The 24,933-nt window shown below is 37.5% G+C and overlaps 1 protein-coding gene across 5 annotated transcripts in view; it reads left to right on the top strand.

Moving 5' to 3' along the window:
* The first annotated feature begins 1,083 nt into the window (after nt 1-1,083).
* Nucleotides 1,084-24,933, top strand: part of LOC134531837 (zinc finger protein 660-like) — a 116,983-nt gene continuing 93,133 nt past the window's right edge. For 2 of the 5 annotated variants that reach the window (XM_063367816.1, XM_063367811.1), the window contains exons 1-2: nt 1,094-1,256; nt 11,998-12,125. Coding sequence is in view for 4 of the 5 variants with exons in the window: in XM_063367811.1 (XP_063223881.1) it covers nt 1,181-1,256; nt 11,998-12,125 (204 nt within the window). In the remaining variant the exon portion in view is untranslated. Of the gene's footprint in view, nt 1,257-6,405; nt 6,587-11,997; nt 12,126-24,933 lie in introns of those variants that run through there. The other 3 variants (XM_063367813.1, XM_063367812.1, XM_063367814.1) reach the window with 3 other exon arrangements.

Here is a 24,933-nt window from a genome sequence, read left to right as displayed (position 1 = left end):
TGAATGGCTCTCTCTTGACTGTGAAGGCCGCTCGGCCGTGTGGAGGACGGGAGACTCCGGAAAATTAGTGTACATGAGTTGGTGAGAATTACCTTTAATCTAGTCCCGCTACAAAACACTCTCACCAGCACTTGGCGACGTCTAGCCGTTACACAATTAACACAGAAAAAACATAACACTACACGACACTAATGGTTACCGCGGCAGTCTCGCGGGACGCGGGTCGATGCTCGCTGGAGACGGCCAGCGCCGAAAGTTAACGAGTGCAGGGGGGGGGGGGTCGATGAGCGGGCTCCTAAGTTCGGTGAAACACTTACGTGAGTGATACGATCTGCAGCGCGGTATAACGATGAAGACGGTCGAGATAGGCCCGGTTCCGTAAAATACGCGCCGAGTCGACGTGGGCAGCTATGAATTAATAAGAGGTTTAAATTTAAATATTTAGTACAGAATAAAATAATCAAAGAAAGAAAACTTGGATGCTGCCCACAGACACACGTCTGTTCCCGGCGCGGTGTGGTTCGAGACTGCCGAACATGGCCGCCTCGCAAGGAAGAGAAACTTTCTCTTCTTTGTGAGTCGGCGTCAAAAAACTTATATTAATTGAATTTACTCTATTACCAGTTAAAACATGTTCCAGGTGCCCAATTAAAATGTAGCACCTGGTAATTGGGTGCTTAAGGCTTAACAATGGTTTTAATGTATTTAATTATTTAAATTGTGACATCAAGTTGGCGACTGTAAATTTACTAACATGTCCCACTGTGAATTGTTTTAGAGGGACTTCTCCTATTCCGACTTGATCATAGTCACGGGCATTTTAATTAAGGCCAGTGGCCGCGGTGACTGTTAATGAGGTTTGTTGTCTATTGGGGTCACGCCCGAGGCGCTCGCCTGACTCAATCCGGCTGGGCAAGGGGCGCGCTCCGAAAACGGGATACGGTACTGGCGGTGCGGAGCACGGGCTTAAAGGCCATGGTCTGTACGACGTCAAAATCATATACTTTAAAATTAGTTACAAACGAAAAATAATTTTAAAAAGTATCTTCACTTAAACGAATTTCCTATTTAATACCTTGTAAATAATGGGATCAACTATTACTAGTGCGTTAGTTTGCAGGCAACCGCGAGTTTTCTCTAAGAGGATGGATAATGCAATGAATTTGTCAGATATACTATTATGACCGTGATTTGGACACATGTAAGGTGTATTATCTGTGGTTGCCACCTCCCCGCTGTGTTTGAGTTCAAACAAGGTTTGTTGGTTAAAAATTTAAGTAGCGTACTTTCATTAAATAATCTGTTTATTCTGCTAATCGTATTTTTTGGAGTTGATTTGTTCTGTGTCAAATTGTGGAAAGGGTAATTGTGAAGGAGTGCCATTTTTTCATGATTGCTGTATAAATATTACAAAATGATTTATTTTACACTATTTTATATAGTTTGGCGCATTAAAATTACCGTCATTAGTTATACTTATAAACTGTATGAAACGTTTGTTAGTTACATTAAAAGTACTAAAGATAGTGTATTGACGGTTATTTTTAAATCAGTGATTTTAAGTAATCGTACAATGATTTAATGCATTATTTGTAGTGTAACTAACCTAATCAACAGTCCATACTATCATGAAATATTTTTTATGCATCTATCTAAATCTAACCGACCATTATCTCAATATCACAGTATATATTTAAATTGTGAATGGATTGGTCAACCATTTGAAGTATCACAATACCCTTTTAGAGAATGATTGTTAGTTATGACAGGAAGTAAAAATTTAATTATTTTGGAATGCTTGATTATTATATTTCAGAAACTTAGCTCCCTGTAGAATTACTGTTCAAAATACACTATCTATATGTTAGTTTACTCTTGTTCACTTTTTTAAACTTTATTTTTATTTGTACTCATTTTATTTTATATATATTTTCCTGTCAGCGGCAAGGATTTAGGTTTTTTATAAGGCTTTGAACTTGAAATTGGGATTCCACTCGGTGGTAAGAAGTCCTTCCATTTTCTTCTTTCTTCTTTGAGCCTTCCTCTTTTTTTTTTTTCCTTTGCATCTATCACTTCTTATATTTCACCCTGAAGTCCATTCCACTCTGCACCTACCTCTGTGTAACCTGTTTTCAGCTTCCTCCAACCCCTTGTCATATTGAACAGTCTTACCAACCTTCCTAACTGCCTCTTCTCCTGTAGTGTTTTCTACCCCTGTTCCTTGATCATCACTGTTGGTCTGAGTGTCTCCCGCTCTTCCCCTTCCCTTCTCCACATATACTCATTACCCATCTTGCTGCCCTGTGCTGTAGGCCTACCTTCTTCAGTGCTCGTATTTGGGTCCCAAATTGCTGCCACATACACCATCAACCAGCTATCTTCACCCAGCATGTCTAACCCAGCCTTCCCACCAGAATGGCTTCCTCCCCTTGCCCTGGAGGTCTGTACACAGCCAGGGACCTTATTTGTCCCTCCCATCCTCTGATCTACAACTCCAATATTTCTGCTCTTCTACCCTCCCACACTAGACTCGGCAGGGACTTGTGGTACTGGGATAAAACACTCTCCTCCTCACAGTAGTGTGTTAGAGAAGATAGGGAGCAGTGAGAGAAGTGGTAGCAGCTCGCCCACTAGAGAAAGGAGGTCAAGTAGTAGGGATAGCAGTACGCCTTCTTCGCCCTTCCGAGGATGGGGTACTGGTAGCACACCTGCTCCACCTTCCCGAGGATTCTCCCACGAGCTACCACAAAGGGGTGTAGTCAGGCGTTCTGGCAGGATGGTCAAGGCTCCAGATAAGCTTGATTTATAAGTAGGGTATTTGACATGGTAAGGTGTGAGTTCTGCATTGGAGTTGTTGGTATTAGTGTTGTACTGTGTTGTTAAAGTTTTAAGAGAAGATGGAGTGTAGTGTATAAGTGTAGGGAAAGTGACTGTGCAGAGAGACTGTAAGGAGGGCCAGGTTGGCAGGACTGTAGAGGGTAGGAGTAAGAATGATGGCGGACAAGAACTGTGAATGTATGTGGCTAGTGTATGAAAATAAATAAAGAAAATACAAAAAATAGTATTCAATATTACTATAAACATGAATACCTATATAAAATTAACTATTTTATTTAGTAAAATAATCAAGATAAATTTTATTTAATAATGTAATAATTTATAATGCAAATAAATTATACATACTGGAACATAACCTCACTTGTATGAATAAATACACTTTAAAATTCACTTCAAAAAGTTTATAAACAAAATTTATATCAATAATATACAGAATAAATAAATGTTAATTATATGGACTAGTATTCAATATGTCACATAGTTTTGCATTATCTGCTAGAATTCGCTACCAGAGCAGCTATATTGACTATCAAATCATTCAATTTGCAGAGTGAAAGGTTAAACTTGAAACTTCTCTGGTAAAAATGGAAAAAAAATCTTGAAAAAATACTAAACCCTGGCTTGGATCTGATTTTTGACAATGAGTTTTATTAAAATACTGCCCACCTTGTTAAAATTAATTAAAATGTTAATACTATATAGTTTCTGCACATGTTATATGACTATAAATTATTAAGTATTGAATGTACTAATATAAAGTTTTATTTTCTATTACCTGTTTTTAATACATGGAAATTCACTTCCTAACATAATTAATTTAATATTACTGTTAAGTAAAAAGAGAGAATATTGGTTTACCTAGTATGAAATAATCAATCCAAAGACCAAGCTATTTATTTAATAATGTTAATAGCAATACAATCTATAAAATGTATTCATGCATGTTTGCTTAAAGCTCGATAATCTGTAATTAAAAAAAAAAGTATAAAAAATTTTCACTTCTGAGTTCTGAATCTCATTCCTTTAGCTTATTAACTGCCCCCTATAACCACTGTGCTATGAAGTCAGACAGAAGATCGTAAGGAGAATGTGTATTATAATTGTTATAGTATGAGTATCCTTAGGTTTTTTAAAACTTGAAATTACTCTTTAATATGAAAATTTTGCTTTACCAAATATATTCCAGGGTAGTTTCATTATCATGAAGTTTCATTTGGCACACCAATACATTTGATATACCCCTTAAATTTTATAAAAGTGACTATATATGTGTTTATGTTCATACACTTGAGTCCACCTTCTTCCTGTGAAACTTTTGTTGCATGATGCATGTGCATAGTAAAAATTATTATTTTTTCCATAAAGCATCAAAAGAAGTATAACTTAAAAAATGTTGTTTTACATTTTTAGTGATATAAATCGGGTATTATTTGTGATATTTGGTCTTAGTAAATCAAATACCATAAAATATTAATAATGCAATGAAAAAATAACATCAGGCTTTTTTTTTTCCTAACCTAAGTTAAAACTAAGTGTGTAATGGAGGGGTCTAGGTAGGGAAGAATCTAAGTGCGTCTCAGGGCAAGCCCTATACGCTCTAAACATGCGGGTTTTTAACCATGCAGAAAAGGTCATGTGTATCATGTGCTAGGAGGGGATTGGCCAGCCATGGCAGACGTTTTCGCCATGACTAACTCCCCTCACTCTTAATTTTAGACTAAAACTAGATAAGTTGGTTCCAGGTAAAACCTCCATAGACAGAGGGAAAACCCTGGGCACATACATGCGGGATGCAAAGGTCATGCATTATTACAAGCAGGTGGATTACAGGAATAGAAGGATGGTCCTGGAAGAAGAGTGGGGCGTGGTAGAAGTTCTACTATGCAAGGGGTGGGGCACTTGGACTTTTAGTCCGCATTGGTTTGGTCAGGTCTGGTCTTTTGGGGGCTGCTTATGCCGTTTCCCGTCGTGCTGCCAGTTAGCACTCATTGTGGCTGTGTGATATGATCGTGCAAGTGGGGCAGTCGCGAACTGTGGCGTCGGACTAGACTCCAGAGTGGTGACAGAGCTTCAGGTCAACCTGTCGCCAGTAAAAGGCTGTCGGTCAGTTAGAGAAATTGCCACCATCTGTCATTGAAAATTCTAAGCTGCAGTACTACGCTGTGTGAGCTGCGGTCGCGAGCAGGGCATCGGGTCAGACTCCAGAATGGTGACATAGCTTCAGGTCGACCTGTTGCCAGCAAAAGGCAGTCTGTCAGTTAGAGAAATTGCCACCTCCTGTCATTGAAAGACTCTAGCCTAGCATCTACGCTCTTATCTTCGAAGGATAATTTATTTATTCCATTAGGGCCCCGCTGGGCCAAAGCACGACTATTTGAATCGCCTGATAGTTTGTGTAGTGCAGTGTGTATTGGGATGATGTGTGCTTATATATAATTGGGGCCTAATATTAACTTAACTTAATATTAACTTGACTTGATGTAAGTTTTTGGACATACGCCATTGCTAAGAACTTTTTCTGTTGAAGAAAAACTAATAAATAAAATAAATAAATAAAAATAAAAATACTCAAAAAAAGATACAAAAAACACACAAAATTAAGCAAACAATTGCTGTTGTCAACAAGGATATGAACGCCACAAAATATTCCGAAACAGGAATATGGTCAGCAAACAAAGAAAAAACAAAGAAAAATGTACTAAGAGAATGAAAAAATCCCCACAAATGATGACAACACAAAAATATTGAAACCCAAAATAATTCAGCACAACAGTTGAAGCGAGACAAAAAACATGACAAAACGAAAAAACAAACAAATACAATAGTTTTACCTAAACAGAAACAAGCAACAGAAGTACTACTGGTTAGTTTGACAAGACTTGCCCAGGGCCTTGTGATATGCTGTAATAATGTACTGCCTTGCATTCTAAGCGCGTCCCCTTATTAGCTTTATAAGTTAAAATCTTTGACAGCTCGCCGTTAAAAATGTTTACGAACGCACATTCATTACCAGAATCAAGGGAAACAAGCATATAGTTCAGTGTACACTATACTGTTTCATAAAAGTGATTATCACTATTGGATCCGGTAAATGGAAAGGGGGGGGGGGGGGGGGGGGTTGGGCTTAGCGCTATGGCTCTTCCGTGAACTTTGAATAATTTTTTTTAATTTTCTCCTAAATCATTATCATTGTTTACAAAACTTAATTATTATTTTACTGCCGTGCTATAGGTAACAGGACGTTTTTGAAACGCAAATAAAATGTACCTACTAAACATTTCAATTCTAAATGTACTAAAATTTTATTAGACAATTTAATTTGGCCCTCCCCAGATCATCATTCTGGATCTGCCTTTGGTAATAGTAGGCGTTTTGTTGTTAAAAAAAAACACTCTGCTGTAATGACACATTTATTAAAAAATACTGTACATTTTTGTGAGAGGAACCAGTGAAATTTGTGAAAGCCGTCGGGAATTATTTGTTTGTCTAACAAGTTGAAAAGAGATTAGTTGAAAAACTGCTCTCTTTGCCTACAAACAGCGTCACTTATACCATTTTTGAGCGCTGTTTACTTGAAAACCTCCCTAACGGACGCGAGTACTGCGACATGTGTTCTAAATAACTACGGGTTGCCTGCTATGGTCGAAAGAGGAGGAAGTCGCTTCTCAGTTGCTTTCCTTTCTTTCACCGCTGCACATGGTTGTGGTTGCAGTGCTTCGCGCGCCGGAAATGGAATGCGGAGGGAAAGGTGAGTATAGTTCATTTGCGGTTAAATAAATATTTTTACGGCTCAATCAAGAAAATTTTAGTTTGTGATTTTCCTGCAGAAATACTTCTGTGTGAACAAAGTGTCCTAGTCCATATTTAAAAAATAAATAATAATTAATCAGGTGGCAAGGCGTGGATTGAGTGTACGAGTAAGTAATGAATCAAACTGTCCTTACTTAAATTACAAACTTACTACTAGCATGTGCAATGTTAGCAAACTGCCATAAATACAAGAATCAAGCTGCACTCGACATTCCTAAAACTACACGAAAAGTATTTATAAAAAAACCTTGTTCGCAATATGTTTATTAGACCTCGCACTTAAATATTTCCAACACTGTTGTGAATATATTGTTTGCCTTCCCTCCCTCCGACCGTATACGCATAAGGCATCCTCAAATTTTCAGTCGGTCGATACTAGCTGCAAGCAAGAGAAAGTCTGCTTCCAGCGCGTACAGCTAGGTTGTCAACATCCAGGTATATTTTTTTTTCCCTAGCCTAATTTAATCTAAGTGTGTTTGTTGAAAAGGGAGGGGGGGGGGGGTCCAGGTTATGGGAGGACCTAAGTGTGTGTCAGACCGAAGCCTATACGGAATATTAACCATGCAGAACAAGGGCGCGTGCATCGTGTGCTTATTGGGATTTATTGGCCAGTCATCGCTGCGATTGTAGCCATGGCTGGCGCCTCTTTGGTTGTCTAGCCTAAAAGCTAACTAAAGAGACCCAGGTAAAACCAACACGGACACAAGGGCCGGGTCATGCGGGGATAAAATAAAAATGCATTAAAGCAAGCAAGATAACTACCAAACTAGAGGGAAAAAGGTCCAGGTAAGAAGAGTTGGGCGGGGCAGAAAAGATTCAACCATGCAGGGGTTGGGCGCTTGGGTCTTGCGGAGGCGGATGGTAACGGGATGCCCAACTGAGCGGGCCTCCATCCACCCTCTGTCGAGAGTGGTGGAAGCGGCCCGGCCAATAAGAGTTCGCAGCTGCCTGTATTCAGGAGAAGTGCTGACAGGGGTGTCCACGACTGTGATGCGCTGCCGCACAAGGAAAAAGAACGAGTAGGCAGCTCGAGCTAGAGAAAGGGGTGTCCAGCAATTACAATAAAAGATCGCGGAGAGTCATAATGGAAGAGAGAGAGAGAGGCGTGCTATGGGAGTGACTATGTGCTCGCTATTCAATCATGGTTCATTGAAACGTGTCCCTTCAGAATGTAGCATTGTATAATATTCTCCAACTTTAAGCGCTGTTTGCAATGCTTACACAGAATATTCGCCCCGGGTCTGATGCCAAAATTACTAATACAGTATTTATTATCGGTAAAGTCTGTCGCGTAGGTTAACTATATTCATTTTACCTGGAATAGACTATACAACAACGCCGCACACTGGTCCCAAATCCCGAAAAGCTGGCCAAAAGTCGAAAAAAATATTTTCTTTCTAGGAACATTTGACTGTTGGAATAGTAGTAGTGGTACATCTAGCACGTATTAACACCGTTATGGAAGGTTAAGGGTCTCTACCTGGCTCAGGAATTCAGTTTGTTTCGAAGCGTCGAGCGTGTCGCTTTGTTAGCGTGTGACGTACCCAAACATTCCTCAAGTTCAAACACGTATAGAAAAGTGAAAAGTGAACCGATTAGGATTCTGCAAAATGTATTATTCTCCAGAACGTAAGTGAATTTCAGATGTGTTGCCCTTAATTTATATTATTAATAAATTTAATAACATATTATTAAAAAATGATGACGTGATTTCTATATCACTTTTGAAGAAGAAGTTTTTAATAAAAGCCATAAGTTAAAAGTCCCACAAGATCCCACTCTGAAACCAAATGGCATTTGTAGATCATTGATATTTTTAAAACATGTCAAAAAATTAGCTGCAGCTAGCTGCAGCTTTGGCTTCTGTTATGATTTTTATTCGATGATATGGATGCGCTTTTAAACCCGCATTTTTCAATTAAGTTTTGCGTTTTTTTTATGAAATATTATTTACAATAAATTGGTAAAAATATATTCCTTTTAAAACACCTTTAATTCTTAATTTTCAAAATCTGCAAACGACACCAAAGAAATTTCTTGCACGAGAAAGGTTAATCAATTCATCTTCATCAATTCCCGTTATTGAAGCAGAAATTTTAGAATTTTCGAAAAAAACGCCGAGCTGTATTTCCGTCATTTGAATTTCCATATCCTTGTTTTGGTTGATCAACAATAAGCCCTTATTTGTCACGAAAACATTGTATGTATTTTTTTCTTCTCTCAACACTTTCCTTATCGTCCTTGCGCCCTTGCCACTTTTCTATTTCTAATTTGTAACCCACGTGCAAACAACATTCTAAAAACCGTATCCAAGCATGCAGTGGCGATATTCCGAATTCGAAGTGATCCTCATTGATGGGTTTTTGTAAAATACTGTCGATATCATTAAATTCTTTGGATGTAGCTTGACAAAGGTAGCAACGCATACTCGACGATGTATTCGTCATAGCATTACAAACTTTTCTATCTACCATTGTTAACACAAGTTTGAAATTGATGTTAATTTGTTTTCCATTCATTACAGTTTGAAAGGGCGCAAGGTTTCTTTCTTGAATTTAGATACTATCAACTTCGTGTCTGGTAGCTTCGGCAGTTTCTTGCATAAATTGAATTTTAATTGGGCGGCAAAATATTGGCGATGAAGGTCGAGGATTTTTCCAAATAATGGACATGTGAACTGACTTTATCATAGATTTGCAACGGAACGAGTGAAATAACGAAAATGTTGGCATCCGATTTATGGCCATCTTCATCGCTAAATGTTTGTTTGTAGGTGCTTTGATAAGAAGTGCCATCACATCCTCATTTGTATACTAATTCTAAATTAACAACTTCGTTTTCAGGAATAATTTTAACTTCATCTGATTGTACCATTAAAATTCTTTCAACTGTATGATTTAACAATGCTTGAAGTGTAACTGTAGCTTCACTTTCAGTTACAGAAATTTCTGAATTTTCAGGGTAACACTTATTTTTAGAATCCAATACATATTTATAAGGCGGGTACAATTTACAATGTTTTTGTACGCTTAAAGAACGTATTCTGTGATACTGACTTTTGGACAGTTTATTTTCTATAAGAAATGATAATGCTTCGTTGCCTGGCAGTGTATTCTCTGTAAAACGTTGCAAAGCTTTCTGGTACTTTGATGCTTTTGATGGACTGCCTTCTGTGACATCCTTAATTAATTTCGAAGCATGCACATTTCCTGAAGGCCGGAGACACATTTGTGTAGCGTAGGCCAGTGCTTTGACACTATGTTCTTCTCGAACCTTTTCTGTCTTCCTCCGTTTTGACCGTTCACTCAAATCGTCCCAACTTAACGAAGGACGCCCTATTGTTTTGTTCGCGGAAGCCTCCGCACCTTTATTTTCAACTGTGAAATATAGGCCTATAATATGCGAGAAATAATTTCTGAGCTATGATATAGTCGCCATTTTGATTTTTTTCTTAATTCTACTTTGGATTCATAATCAGCGACCTTTAAAACCCCCAGATACGAATTTTCATCGAAATTGATAAAGGCATTGACTTTTGGCCAGCTTTTTAGGATTTGGGACCAGTGTGCGCCGTGGCGGAGGAGTGTGGGGGAGGATGTTGACAGTTTCTCACGGGGAAAGTTATTCAAGGAGCGGGAAAGCTGTCGTGAAAGAGGGGAGGGACGAAATTCCGTTGGTTTAGCCTTGAAGAACGTAAACAAGCTAGTGGGAGGTAAGCCTTAGGACGTCATGATGCTGTTGCCAGGCTTGTCGAACGAGTTTCAAGCGCCTCTTTTTACTTCGCGGAAGCTACCGTCGCAGCATTTTTAAAGGGAATGTCCGATTTTTGACGTGACAACGTCTAATAAATCGATGAACGCCAGTTGCACGCATGAAAACGTGTTCCGTTACGCACATTGCCCCGTTACGCTCATTGTACGCTTGCGCCGCATCTATCTCTCTTCCACTCGATTGGAACAACCACCGAGTAGACATTTTCGAGGCACATTAAACTTGAAACACTCCCATTCGTTTCCTACTTTTCCTATCATCGTCCTGTCCTTAAAAGAATAACACAGATTGGAAGAAGTTAAATAGCAAACATGTATAAAAGTTATAGTTAAAATAATCTCTTCGTTAAAGTAAGAAACATATTTGAATTAATGAGTGCAAATAAAAGTAAATTGATCAATTAAATTGTATATTTCATTTCACTCCATCTTTGTATCCATACAAAATAGTGATAATTCAATAAAAATGATTCAATTTTATTCATAAAAGGATGCAATCATTTCATCAATGTTTTGTTATGACGTCACGTTAAACTATCATCCGTAAACCGACTTTACAGACAACCAATTTTTTTTTCCTTATTAGAACGTAATCGAGAGTATTAAAACCCACTCAAAATATACACTGTATTAATTTGTACAAACATTCATTGTAAATTTTTTTTCCAGATTTATTCTGATTATTTATATTTTGGTGTCAAAATTTCCTGTTTTTCAACGGTTTTTGACAATGTTTTCGTAAAATCTCCGCTTCTTTAAATCCAGGGTTCGTAGCATAGGAGTTCTAGTCTAAAGTGTATTTGTGTCCGGCAATTAGTATCAGCTCGAGACTATTTTATATTTTAGTACGTATTTATGTTTCGGGCCAGTTAAAAAAAGTTTCATCAAACACAGAATAACTAATACAGTGCTGGGTCTTTAATCTGGTATTCACTGGTGCAGCACATTTTGTAAACCGGCTCCAATCGAGCCGCTGGCATTCAGATTCTTTCATGTGGACACCAACTCTTGACTTCGGTGGGCAGGTCGCATTCTGCGCTGAAGGCATCTTCATTTAGCTAAGAATTGATCATTACTGTGGTTTTCCATTCCAGTACAGTATTTACATGTAGGTTACATTTCATGTTCCATTGGTGCATCACAGTTGTGATTTTTTTAAAAAAATGAAAAATTCTCATCGAATTTTTTTTCTATGAAGTAGCTTATATTGTTTTAACTTTAAATATAATTATTTTTTATATTAATTTATCTTTAGTATTGCCGTTAAAATACAGTAATACCCTCTTAAGGAAATCCCACTTAAAACATTTCCTGCATATCAAAAATTTGCCAATGGCCTATGTATAGGCACATATAATTATGCCCTTTTAATATGTTTTACCTGTTAATAAGTATGAATTTCTGAGTACCTTGAGAAATGTTGTAACAGGGTCCTACAGTATATGGACGTTTGATAAACCAGCAAATTGCTAATCTGGCCTGACAATGGTGCCAAGGTACCAGACAGGCTGGATTAAAGATCTTTTGCCTGTAGATTGGAATATATTTTAATATTTGTTTTGTTTGTGTCTCACACCAGGCAGAACTGATATGAATGAATCAGTTACTGGACGTGAACCATCGTCTGCAGTCATGGGTAAAGTCACATGTGATGTCAAGAGTGAACCACTTTGTGACATTACATTTCCTTCAGACACAACAATCAAGGTGAAGTTTTTAATTATTTTTTTTAAATTCAGTAGTGTTTTGTAATTAATGTGATTTTTCTTGAGATTAATGAATTGCTACATACCTCTGTTTTAACTGTCAATTTACTAGTTCAATTATGTAGTGTCCTAGTCCAAGACATTTTAACTGTAAGAAAACACTTGGAAACTGTAAAGTTTAACAAGCATGCATTTATTTATTTTCATCACAAAAATAATTAACCATGTAAGGCTCATCATTGCACAGTGTTGTATGCATGCAAAACTGGGCAATCTCAGTGCAATGCTTGTAAATGAATCAAATCCATAATGCATGAGCAGTAACTGACCTTTCACACACAACAAACATTTATTTTTATAAAAAGCTGTCAAACTTGGTGAAGAACCATTACATAATTAATAATTAATGGTAAATGTTAAATTAGAAATTAAGATGTGTAGCATTTTGGTGTGAGCATTTAAAAGCATGTTGTTGCACAGCAGTTGTGGTTAGTAATATCTTGAGCTCTGTATTTGACCACATTCATTAAATGATTTTTTAACAAACCCTTTTAAACTTTATATGGCTTTAAAGTATTGTAGTTAGACAGATATTGCCTGTTTTATTTGAAGGCATTTAATTTAAAAAAAAAAAAATTAAACCATAACAGAAATTCTATTTCATGATTGTTTCATCTTGTTACCTACATTTAAAACTAAAGGTGCATAAAAAATTCAAAATGTAAGTGTTGAATTTAGTTAACAAAAGACAGCATAGTTTCATTCGTTTCTTTCAGGTTCTGCCTTCTGTGATGATAAGTTGTAGTGACTAAGTAACCGTTCACTGTCAACATTGTTTGTAGATGTACAAACAGCATGCAGGACTGCTAGTGCAACTGATTCTAAATGAATCCAACATATAATGTACTATTATGTCTTGCAAATATTTTGCACATCTTCTTTAAGGTCTTCGTAACCCTTGAAAAGTTCGGTGTTCTCAAAATGATGTGGGGTTCAAGAATGGTTTTCATTAGTGAAATACCATCTTTTGACTTGTTAAGGATGGTGTTCTTTGGTTTGAAACATTTAAAGTCCTGAATACTGGTACAGTAGGGTCATTGTCCAACATCATTATCACTAGAGTAGTTTTGCCTGGCATGCAAATTGTGCTGAAATAACAGCACAGCTGAGATGGCCTACATCTATTTACAAATTATTTTAAACAATGCTTTTATAATGGGAGCATCAACAGTGTTTGGCCCAGTAAAACAAACTATCACTCTGTATCAATTATACTCTATGACATCACGGAGTGAGCCTCTAGGAGCAATTATTGCTCTCACAGCTAATTTTTAAAGTGTAATCATTTAATGTTTTGAAAACTTTTAATAAACAACTATTGTTTTAATCTTGTATAGTGTGTGTTTGTTGACTTTGGTGACCGGGGTGGTAGCACCAATCACGGACGTTCTAGTGAACGAACTGATATTTAAACAATAATAGAAAAAAAATTAGTTTTCTGTAAAAGTGCACCTTAACGCTGCTCACAAGCTTTGTCGCATAAATCAGTTAAATAAAATAGCTTACAAATAAAATAAAGTGTTTGAGAGTGCTGAGTATGTTCTATTTATGCTTGGGTGCATAGGCGAATACTACAAGGTATGAGTAATAGGAAATTACTGCATTTAAAAAATTCCAGTAAGTCCTTGGCCTGACCTATTACCACCACTGTTGGCGACCGTTCGGAGATGCTCAGTCGCTTATTTAAATTCAAGCGAATCAAGAGCACTGAATTGTAACGTAAATAAAAGATAAGTACTTTAACTACTTGAACAATAAAATATTACGGTGTAATTTATCATAAAACTAACACTCGTCTGCCCAGTGGTCTTGTTTGTACAATTGTGATGCCATCCACTGATTCTAACTGGTTGGAGCCTGTAAAAAAACTAACTGTATCAAATAAACTTAAATAATGTTGTGCATCATATAGTACGTGAAAAGATCTTAACACAATAATTCTTTTGTTGGATATTGTGCCCGTTCTAATTTCCTACAATTTTCCAAGCTTAGGCCTACACAGAAAGGCCTATTTATTCTAACAAAATCTTGGGTTGTAAATAATAATTCAACTAGTATAGAGGTATTTGAGAAGCCCTCAATAGAAATGAATTTTATGTTTATTATTTTACTTCTTACCTCTATGACTTTGTCTTAGTCCTGTTATGAATTATATTTACCAGTATTGTATCTCTATGGTCAGGTCAATTTGGTTTTACTCTTTAAGTATTTTCATGTTTTATCTAAGTAATAATTTTATGAAATGTCTTTGCAAACATTTGTTAAACGGCGACGAATAGGAAATGAGCTTACACCTTTTAATATTGTTTTTGGGTCATTACTGAGGAAAGAGTATATGTGATTGGACGCTCGACTGCGCATATATTTTATTTAAAGAATTTAGTATTTCCAGTGTGATTTCGGAGAGTGTTCAATAGAGAAAGCTTTGACTGTTTGAAACAAATTGGAACTTGAGTTTCTGTTCTACTATCATGGGAGAAGGATTAGAGAGAAAGAGCTCCGTGATTTAGTCATAAATGAATGTAATAATATCACGTAAAACATTGGTACGACGACTGAATAGCTAGAATCTACGTGAAATTGATGATTTTATAATAAATACCGGAACTACACAATGAAGAAGAGGTAGTTACCGATGTTCGAAGCTCTACTAAAGAATCGACGACGACGATAAGTTTTGACTAACAGCATAAATAGAACTGGATCAACGACGAATTAAGAAGAAACGAAGAAAAGGACTATCAATCTTCGATATGGAAGGAGTTCGACAGCGGTAGACGGCATCGTAGACGGTGTACCGGAGGACATCATCCTTCTAGACGACTCCAGGTGACCGACGCCAGTCCTGCTGGAGTACCAGCAGCACGAGAGGAGGTGCATCAAGACGGAGACCCAACCAGCGACATCGGAGGAGAGTGAGATCTAACCAGCAACATCGGAGGAGAGACAGGGGTTCGGAGAGGTTTTCCACAGCCTCTTGGTATTGTAACGACGCGACGAGGTTTGTTTGCCCCATCCCCGAATTAACAAGAACAGCGAGAAGTTACCTGTCCTATTTTAATGGCAAGATATCTTAAACTATGATGTTTACGATCAAGACCTAATTTGAAACTCGCAAAACAACTTAATACTACTTAACTACGTAAAGACTTGTAGCTTGTACATACTGGACCTGGTTAACTGACATTGATCAGTAATATGTACGATATCAAAGTTAAAATCTGTTAAAGTCATTAATTGTCTTGAATGTTTAAAGAATATCCCCAGGTCCAGAAGTCTTGAGACAGTTTGATCTACCGAAAGAGACTGAGCTAGTAAAAACAAAGAAAAGACTAATTTGCCAGTTAAAATGTGTTTCAATAATATTTAAAATATTGACTGATAACCAAACTATTATTCAGTGATACAATTACGTAAAACGTAATTAGTTCTGAAAGACATTTAAGTATAACGGATATTGAAATTTTGTTTAATGAAAAACCTATTTAAACATGAATAATTGTCTCAAAGGTATTTGTATGTTGCTTGCTAATCATTGACTCTGTCACTTTTCATGTTACAGTTGGATATGTTGCAAAAGAGTATTGTCACCCATACAACCATGATTTTGACCCTAGTAAAAAGTTAAATTTTCATTATATTTTATTTTTCCGATTGATATCCATACTTACATATCATGTGTATGTTAAACCAGATAGACAGAAATATTTAGCTTGGATTGTCTTGAAAGAATAATTAGTTTTTATTACACTGAGATCAGCAGTCATAGAGAAGTTAATGTTTTTAAACACACTACTTATATTTGTTGATTTTAAGGTCAGAATACTTACACCAAAGAGAAGGAGACATACTGCTAAGGAATTATACGACATTTTATTGTTTGGTATTCACACTGAGTCAAACTACACCAGTACATACAACTTGAGAATAATTTATTTTCACTATCAACATAACAAGACATATTTTAGTTAATATTCTGTAGAGGTTAGTAGTTGTGCTACATACACAATCACAGCACTAGTACTTTATAGAGTTTTCACGGCGCCCAACTAGAACACATTTTACATTATAGATATTGGCATTTTAGGAAATATACTCCATAGAGTAATTCTGAAAATACTTATAGAATTTTTGATCACCCAACGGTGGCACACCCTTTTGAAATTTTGGTTGCTCATCCTTGGAGCTGTCTGAAAAATAACAGAAGAAAAGGGAAAATTCTGAAAACACTTCAGAATTTTTGGCGCACAACGTGTAAGCCAACGTTAGGGACTATTTTATGATCTTTTTTTGAACAACTCAAGACACTTTGAAAAATACAGACAGTAATTTTATTTTGTCAAGATGACAGACACAGGTAGGAAGTCATATTTTTTGAGAGGTAGCAATGACACTTCTGACTCTAGTCCTGAACGAGAACCTAGAGAAGTAGTACCAGAACAGCACATCGAGACTACTGGTATGGAGTCACAGCAGGAAATGGAGTTGGGTCATTCGCCGCCGACACCAACTGTTACCCTAGATGCACTGTTCCAGTTCATGAAGGAGGAGAAACTAGAACGGGAACGGGAGAAACAAGAACGGGAGCGTAAAGAACAGGAGGAGAAACTAGAACGGGAACGGGAGAAACAAGAACGGGAGCGTAAAGAACAGGAGGAGAAACTAGAACGGGAACGGGAGAAACAAGAACGGGAGCGTAAAGAACAGGAGGAGAAACTAGAACGGGAACGGGAGAAACAAGAACGGGAGCGTATAGAACAGGAGGAGAAGTTAGAAAGGGAACAAAAGGAGCGAGAAAACGCCGAAAGACTAGACAATTTAGTGCAAGTCTTAAATAACACTTTAGGCAGGATTGCAGATGAAACAGCAGAAATCAGGCATGACTTAACTGAAACACAGCACGAGATGCAACAGAAGTTTTCCAGTGTACACACTCGTATTGAAGGTGTAGAAATATTCAGTAAACGCACTGACGATAAAGTAGTACACTTAAGCGAGCGTCTAACAGGAAGGTTAGATATGGTAGAGGCGAAAATAGGGGAAATAGAAAGAGAATCCAGACACATCGCAACATTCTCGCCCCAACTAACGACTCACCACACTAGCGAATGTAATACCGACAAGGAAGACACGCCGGTAAACAAATCGATAATGATAGAAGCCGAGCGAAATCCCGCGAATATTAGTACTGCAATTATGTCAGCAGATCCGGTACTTACACTACACCACCCTTCTAAGAAATGGTTGGATGACGTTCCAACATATTCAGGGAAAAGTAATGAAAACCCTCGAAGATTCTTAAATCAGTTTGGAGAATATTGCCACACATTTAAGTTAACAGACGCAGAAAAATTGAAATGCGTTAGCCACTGCTTGAAAAACACGGCATATTATTGGTGGGAGTTGGCGAAAGATTCGGTACACGCATACGAATCGTTTCAGAAAGCTTTCATATCCCAATTTTGGAATACTCGTATCCAAAGCAATTTGCGAATACAGTTGCATTCTGAAAAATTCGAAAATCGTAAATTTCAAAATTTAGAGGCGCATATCAGCGATATGTACGAGAGAACTCGTTATCTTGATTGCCGTATGGAAGACGAAGAGTTTATTGCCATGATAATTTCGCAATTACCACTCAATTATCAATTACAACTTAGTGGACGGCAATACAGTAATATTGTAGATTTCAAGGAACAACTGTTAACGTATGAACGACTCGTTAAGCTCGATAAAACGGTAACGCATAAAGAAACTAACGAGCGCAAGAACACGAACCAACAGACACCGTTATACAATAACTGGCGCAACCGAAATGAAGGGCAGAACAGCGGACACAAACAACCTCAAATTCACACACTGAACGTTGAAAACTGCGGAAGTAATTGGTATCACAATAGATATCGAGGTCAGCGATATGGTAACGGATTTTATAAACCACAGTACTATCGTCGTAGAAACGAGAAGCGACAAGACAGACGCGAAAATGAATCACAGTGGGAGAATAAACGTCAGGAGGGGACAGTTAATTTCAGAGAGAATTCAGGCGAAAATCGAACAACGAAAGAACGATCGGCAAATTACAATAATCATTCCGGAGGTCAGTACAGCATAAATGCACAAACGTTTGTACCGTCTGAAAAAGGGAACAGCTTTAGCACCACCATTCACGACGCGCGACAAGGAGAAAGAAATTCATATTCTATAGCGCCAAGTCACGAGCAAAGCAACACGGAATGGCCGCGCATGCAATCTAGCAGACGCTCAGATACAAACCAAGGAGGTAATAACACATTTTTGATTTCACCGAATGCAAATAATGGATTTGCTAATTTGTCACAAGAGCAAATTAGAGGATTTAAGGACAGTGCGGTAAACTAATTAGGGATGGCGAAAACCCGCTCCGCACGTCAGTCCCTAATTGTAAGTTAGACGGGGCTAGTATAAAATTGGATCCCGACGCAAATGACAAGAATAATTGTCGAAGCATACACACCATTATGTTCAAAGAAAACGAGCGTGAATTTTTACTCAGCGAGCCCACAGAAACCGAAGTTCAAGCGAAACAAGCACTATGTCCGGAGATATCGTTAACTTTAAACGGAGTTAAAGTGCCTGTACTATTAGACAGCGGCGCAGAGATATCCTGCATCAGCGAAGACTGCGTAGCCATGATAGAGAGCACCGGAATATCATTACCGAGAATGCCAGTACCGAGTTTAAAGATTCTAGGGGTTACATCAAGGGCTAGTCCCATCATTAATCGTCAGACCTTATTGGAAGTAGAAGGTTTAGGTAGCACCAAGTACATTAATGTATTAATCGTAAAAGGATTGGCTAAACCAGTAATTTTCGGTGTAGACTTTCTAACTAGCCATAAAATAATTTTGAATTTTGCAGGTTGGATGGTAACTGCTATGGATGACACAGAAAATACGAAAACTACTGAAAATTGGGAAGTTTCGGAAAAATGCATTGCAATCATTCATAAGGAAACTTCGTGTATTAATAGTGACATAAATTTGATGGCGACCGGAGCTGATTTAATAGAAGCTGTAAAGGGAATTACCATGGTAAATGAAACCGGTAGAAATAATCTTCTTCATGTCTTAAGAAATTTTCAAAATATATTTTCCGAAAAACCTGGGTTAAACAAATTATATACAGCTAGTATTCAGGTCATACCCGGTGAACCATTCCATAAAAAGTCGTATCCCATCCCGGCGAAATATTTGAAAGAGGCTGAAGAATATCTAGACTTAATGTTGGAATGGAATGTAATAAAGCGAGCGCCTAGCCCATTCACGAATGCGATACTCTGTGTGCGAAAGAAAGACGGAACAGTACGTTTATGCCTTGACGCGAGGGAGATCAACAAAATTACTGTTCGAGATCGGGAAAGTCCGAGACCAACGAATGATATTCTGCGATTATATCAGGGTGTCAAGTTTCTAACCACACTTGATTTGTCGGCAGGGTACTGGCAAATACCCTTAGAAGAAAGATCTAGACAGTACACATCATTCCTATTCAAGAACTCGCAGTATGTGTTCCAAGTCATGCCGTTCGGCTTATGTAATGCGGTAGCTGAGTTTACTCGTTGTCTGGACGAAACGCTAGGATCTGAGTGCAAAGGATTCGCGCGAGCATATGTCGACGACATTTTGATTACATCGTCATCATTCGAAGAACACCTGGAGCATATCGGCATTGTCCTAACGAAACTACGTGACGCAGGAATGACGGTGAAGCTGCGAAAATCCGTATTTTGCCGACAAGAGTTACCATTTCTAGGGCATATTCTGACACCGACCGGAATTCATACCGATCCTGAAAAATTGAACAGTATTTCCAACTTCCCTACACCAAAGAATGTTAAACAACTACGTACATTCCTGGGAGTTATCGGGTTTTACCGAAATTACAGCGACAAGATAGCCAAGATCGCAGTCCCATTGTTTGATCTACTCAAGAAGGACAAGCTGTGGAAATGGGAAGCAGAACAGCGGGAAGCTTTTGAAGAACTCAAGAAGGTCTTTCTCGAAGAACGAGTCATCTATCATCCCATGTTAGGTCGGGAATTTCTACTATACACAGACGCATCTGATTATGCCTTAGGGGCGAAGCTCGCGCAAATGGACGATGAGGGAGTAGAACGTACCGTAGCGATGGCGAGTAGAACATTGAATTCGGCAGAGCGAAATTACACGGTCACGGAGAAAGAGACACTAGCAATAATATGGGCTCTGCAGAAGTTTCGAGACCTGCTTCTGGGAGAACATATAAAGCTAATGACTGACCATCAAGCCCTGATGTGTCTAAAAGCAGGCAAAATTTTTGGTAGCAGGCTGACACGATGGTGCTTGCTGATGCAAGAGTTTGACTTGGAAATATGCCACATTAAAGGGAAAGAGAATGTAGTCGCCGATTACCTAAGTCGAATACCCGATGTATTGAATGATGAATTGACACCGAGGAAGAACTCCAAGGAATTTTTGGTAGCTAATCTTGTGACACAACAACTTAAAGATAACGCAACAATCAAGAATGTTTTTGACCAGATAGCTCAACTGCAACAGGAAGATGAATTCTGCAAGGTCATAATAGATAAATTGAAGGGTTCAGAGGTTCCAACTAGGTTAGAGGAGAGATACTGCATGTCGGAGGGAGTATTGTTCAATCATAGCAAGGGAAAAGCCAGATTTGAAGAGCCATGGAAGCCGGTAATACCGAAGCGAAACATCAACTCGATTATTTGGGAGGTTCATAGGAATTGCGGGCATATTGGTTCAAAGAAGCTGACACAGTCATTGATTAGGCAGCTATACTCTCCGAATCTGCACAAGTCAGTCGCCGCCATTACTCGATCGTGCGACTTGTGTCAGAAAGCGAAACATGCCCAACAAAATCTCGAAGGTGAGTTTAAACCTATCCTTCCGGAGAGACCACTGCAGTTGGTATCAGTGGATGTATTGGGACCATTACCTAGATCAACAGCCGGGGTGAAATATGTGTTCGTGATGGTAGATTTATTTACAAAATACACCAAGTTGTATCCCATAGTCAATGCCACCAGCAAGATAGTATTCCAGAAAGTTAAACAGTTTATCGCGGAAGTGGGTCGACCGGAGAAAATTATTTCAGATCATGCCACACAATTCATGAGTCAAGTTTGGCAAGAAGGACTCAGAAAACTGCAAATCGTACCCACCACGTCTTCGGTGAGACACCCGCAGAGTAATCCTGTGGAGAGACAAATGCGCACACTTGGTAATATGTTGCGGACATTCTGCCACGATACACAGCAGAACTGGATGAGTAAATTAACGTTCATTGAATGCATTTTGAATAATACTGTACACAGTTCTACCAGTGTTACTCCATATGAAGCGTTAACAGGAAAAAGATCATTGATAATACCGTCATCGTTACTACCGAGACATCACGATGAAGCTCTGGCCGCAGAAGATAAAGAATTAGTCGAGATACAGAAGGAAACTGAAGAGTTGGTCGCAGCCAAGTTGACATCCACGGCGGATCTTCGGAGAAAATACCAGAAAGATTCCAGCAAGATGAGTTTTAATTGTGGAGATTTAGTACTCAAGAGAACGAATCCAGTAAGCCAATTTTGGAAGTACGTTACTAAGAAGCTATTTCTACTCTTCGATGGACCATATATGATCACGAAGATTATTAGAAGTAACTGTTACGAACTGTCTGACATTAAAACGAAACAAGTAATAGGACACTATAATATAACGCAGTTGAGGAAATATTACACTCCTGTAGAATAGTATACACTGTTACACATATGTCCGTTTGAAGACATATATCGGTGACAATACTCTATGTTTGCAAGTAAGTATGTAAATAAGGTCAATAATATGAAATGTAAATTTTCTGCAAATAATTAGAATATAGATGAGATGTTTGTATGATGAGAAATGGTCCTAAGACCTATATCAGAGTATAGTTCGTTAGTCACATTTCTGAAGGGGACTATTCTATAGAGGTATTTGAGAAGCCCTCAATAGAAATGAATTTTATGTTTATTATTTTACTTCTTACCTCTATGACTTTGTCTTAGTCCTGTTATGAATTATATTTACCAGTATTGTATCTCTATGGTCAGGTCAATTTGGTTTTACTCTTTAAGTATTTTCATGTTTTATCTAAGTAATAATTTTATGAAATGTCTTTGCAAACATTTGTTAAACGGCGACGAATAGGAAATGAGCTTACACCTTTTAATATTGTTTTTGGGTCATTACTGAGGAAAGAGTATATGTGATTGGACGCTCGACTGCGCATATATTTTATTTAAAGAATTTAGTATTTCCAGTGTGATTTCGGAGAGTGTTCAATAGAGAAAGCTTTGACTGTTTGAAACAAATTGGAACTGGAGTTTCTGTTCTACTATCATGGGAGAAGGATTAGAGAGAAAGAGCTCCGTGATTTAGTCATAAATGAATGTAAGAATATCACGTAAAACATTGGTACGACGACTGAATAGCTAGAATCTACGTGAAATTGATGATTTTATAATAAATACCGGAACTACACAATGAAGAAGAGGTAGTTACCGATGTTCGAAGCTCTACTAAAGAATCGACGACGACGATAAGTTTTGACTAACAGCATAAATAGAACTGGATCAACGACGAATTAAGAAGAAACGAAGAAAAGGACTATCAATCTTCGATATGGAAGGAGTTCGACAGCGGTAGACGGCATCGTAGACGGTGTACCGGAGGACATCATCCTTCTAGACGACTCCAGGTGACCGACGCCAGTCCTGCTGGAGTACCAGCAGCACGAGAGGAGGTGCATCAAGACGGAGACCCAACCAGCGACATCGGAGGAGAGTGAGATCTAACCAGCAACATCGGAGGAGAGACAGGGGTTCGGAGAGGTTTTCCACAGCCTCTTGGTATTGTAACGACGCGACGAGGTTTGTTTGCCCCATCCCCGAATTAACAAGAACAGCGAGAAGTTACCTGTCCTATTTTAATGGCAAGATATCTTAAACTATGATGTTTACGATCAAGACCTAATTTGAAACTCGCAAAACAACTTAATACTACTTAACTACGTAAAGACTTGTAGCTTGTACATACTGGACCTGGTTAACTGACATTGATCAGTAATATGTACGATATCAAAGTTAAAATCTGTTAAAGTCATTAATTGTCTTGAATGTTTAAAGAATATCCCCAGGTCCAGAAGTCTTGAGACAGTTTGATCTACCGAAAGAGACTGAGCTAGTAAAAACAAAGAAAAGACTAATTTGCCAGTTAAAATGTGTTTCAATAATATTTAAAATATTGACTGATAACCAAACTATTATTCAGTGATACAATTACGTAAAACGTAATTAGTTCTGAAAGACATTTAAGTATAACGGATATTGAAATTTTGTTTAATGAAAAACCTATTTAAACATGAATAATTGTCTCAAAGGTATTTGTATGTTGCTTGCTAATCATTGACTCTGTCACTTTTCATGTTACAGTTGGATATGTTGCAAAAGAGTATTGTCACCCATACAACCATGATTTTGACCCTAGTAAAAAGTTAAATTTTCATTATATTTTATTTTTCCGATTGATATCCATACTTACATATCATGTGTATGTTAAACCAGATAGACAGAAATATTTAGCTTGGATTGTCTTGAAAGAATAATTAGTTTTTATTACACTGAGATCAGCAGTCATAGAGAAGTTAATGTTTTTAAACACACTACTTATATTTGTTGATTTTAAGGTCAGAATACTTACACCAAAGAGAAGGAGACATACTGCTAAGGAATTATACGACATTTTATTGTTTGGTATTCACACTGAGTCAAACTACACCAGTACATACAACTTGAGAATAATTTATTTTCACTATCAACATAACAAGACATATTTTAGTTAATATTCTGTAGAGGTTAGTAGTTGTGCTACATACACAATCACAGCACTAGTACTTTATAGAGTTTTCACGGCGCCCAACTAGAACACATTTTACATTATAGATATTGGCATTTTAGGAAATATACTCCATAGAGTAATTCTGAAAATACTTATAGAATTTTTGATCACCCAACGGTGGCACACCCTTTTGAAATTTTGGTTGCTCATCCTTGGAGCTGTCTGAAAAATAACAGAAGAAAAGGGAAAATTCTGAAAACACTTCACTAGTTTTCATTCTTTTTGTTTAAAATATTATGAGTACAAATTGTACTGCTTGCTACTGTTTCGACATATATAATAGTTATAAAATATATAGTGATGGGTTGAATCCTAATTTTATCGATTCTGAATTTCAAATTCGAATCCCAAAAAGTACTTCGAATATACCCCTGAAATTCGAATCTAGGTCTCAAGGGTCCAAAATCAAATAATATACAAGAAATGAAAAATATCAAGTATGCTGTTGAAACATTCAACCTTTAAATGTTTTATTCATGACCTAAGTTTCTTTAATCAATACTTGTTGCAAATTTATTTATATAATTACGTGTTAAAAGTACAATATATTGGGGAATGTAAACAGGACAGGTATGAAGAAAAAAATAATGTATTAAACTTTAGAGGTTATCAATTTTGTATTTTGTAATTTATTTCATTTTCTCTAGTATTTTTCTTTGAATCTTTTTCCTCGAATATTGAATCCTTCAAATACTAAGGATTTAATGGTATTTGATGATTTGATTGGTCCATCCCTATTAATATTATTAAGAATTCATCCCAAGAGCCTAT

This window comes from Bacillus rossius, chromosome 5 (assembly GCF_032445375.1).
Source record: "Bacillus rossius redtenbacheri isolate Brsri chromosome 5, Brsri_v3, whole genome shotgun sequence".
Lineage (NCBI taxonomy): Eukaryota > Metazoa > Arthropoda > Insecta > Phasmatodea > Bacillidae > Bacillus > Bacillus rossius.
This window is presented reverse-complemented; position numbering and strand designations above follow the sequence as displayed.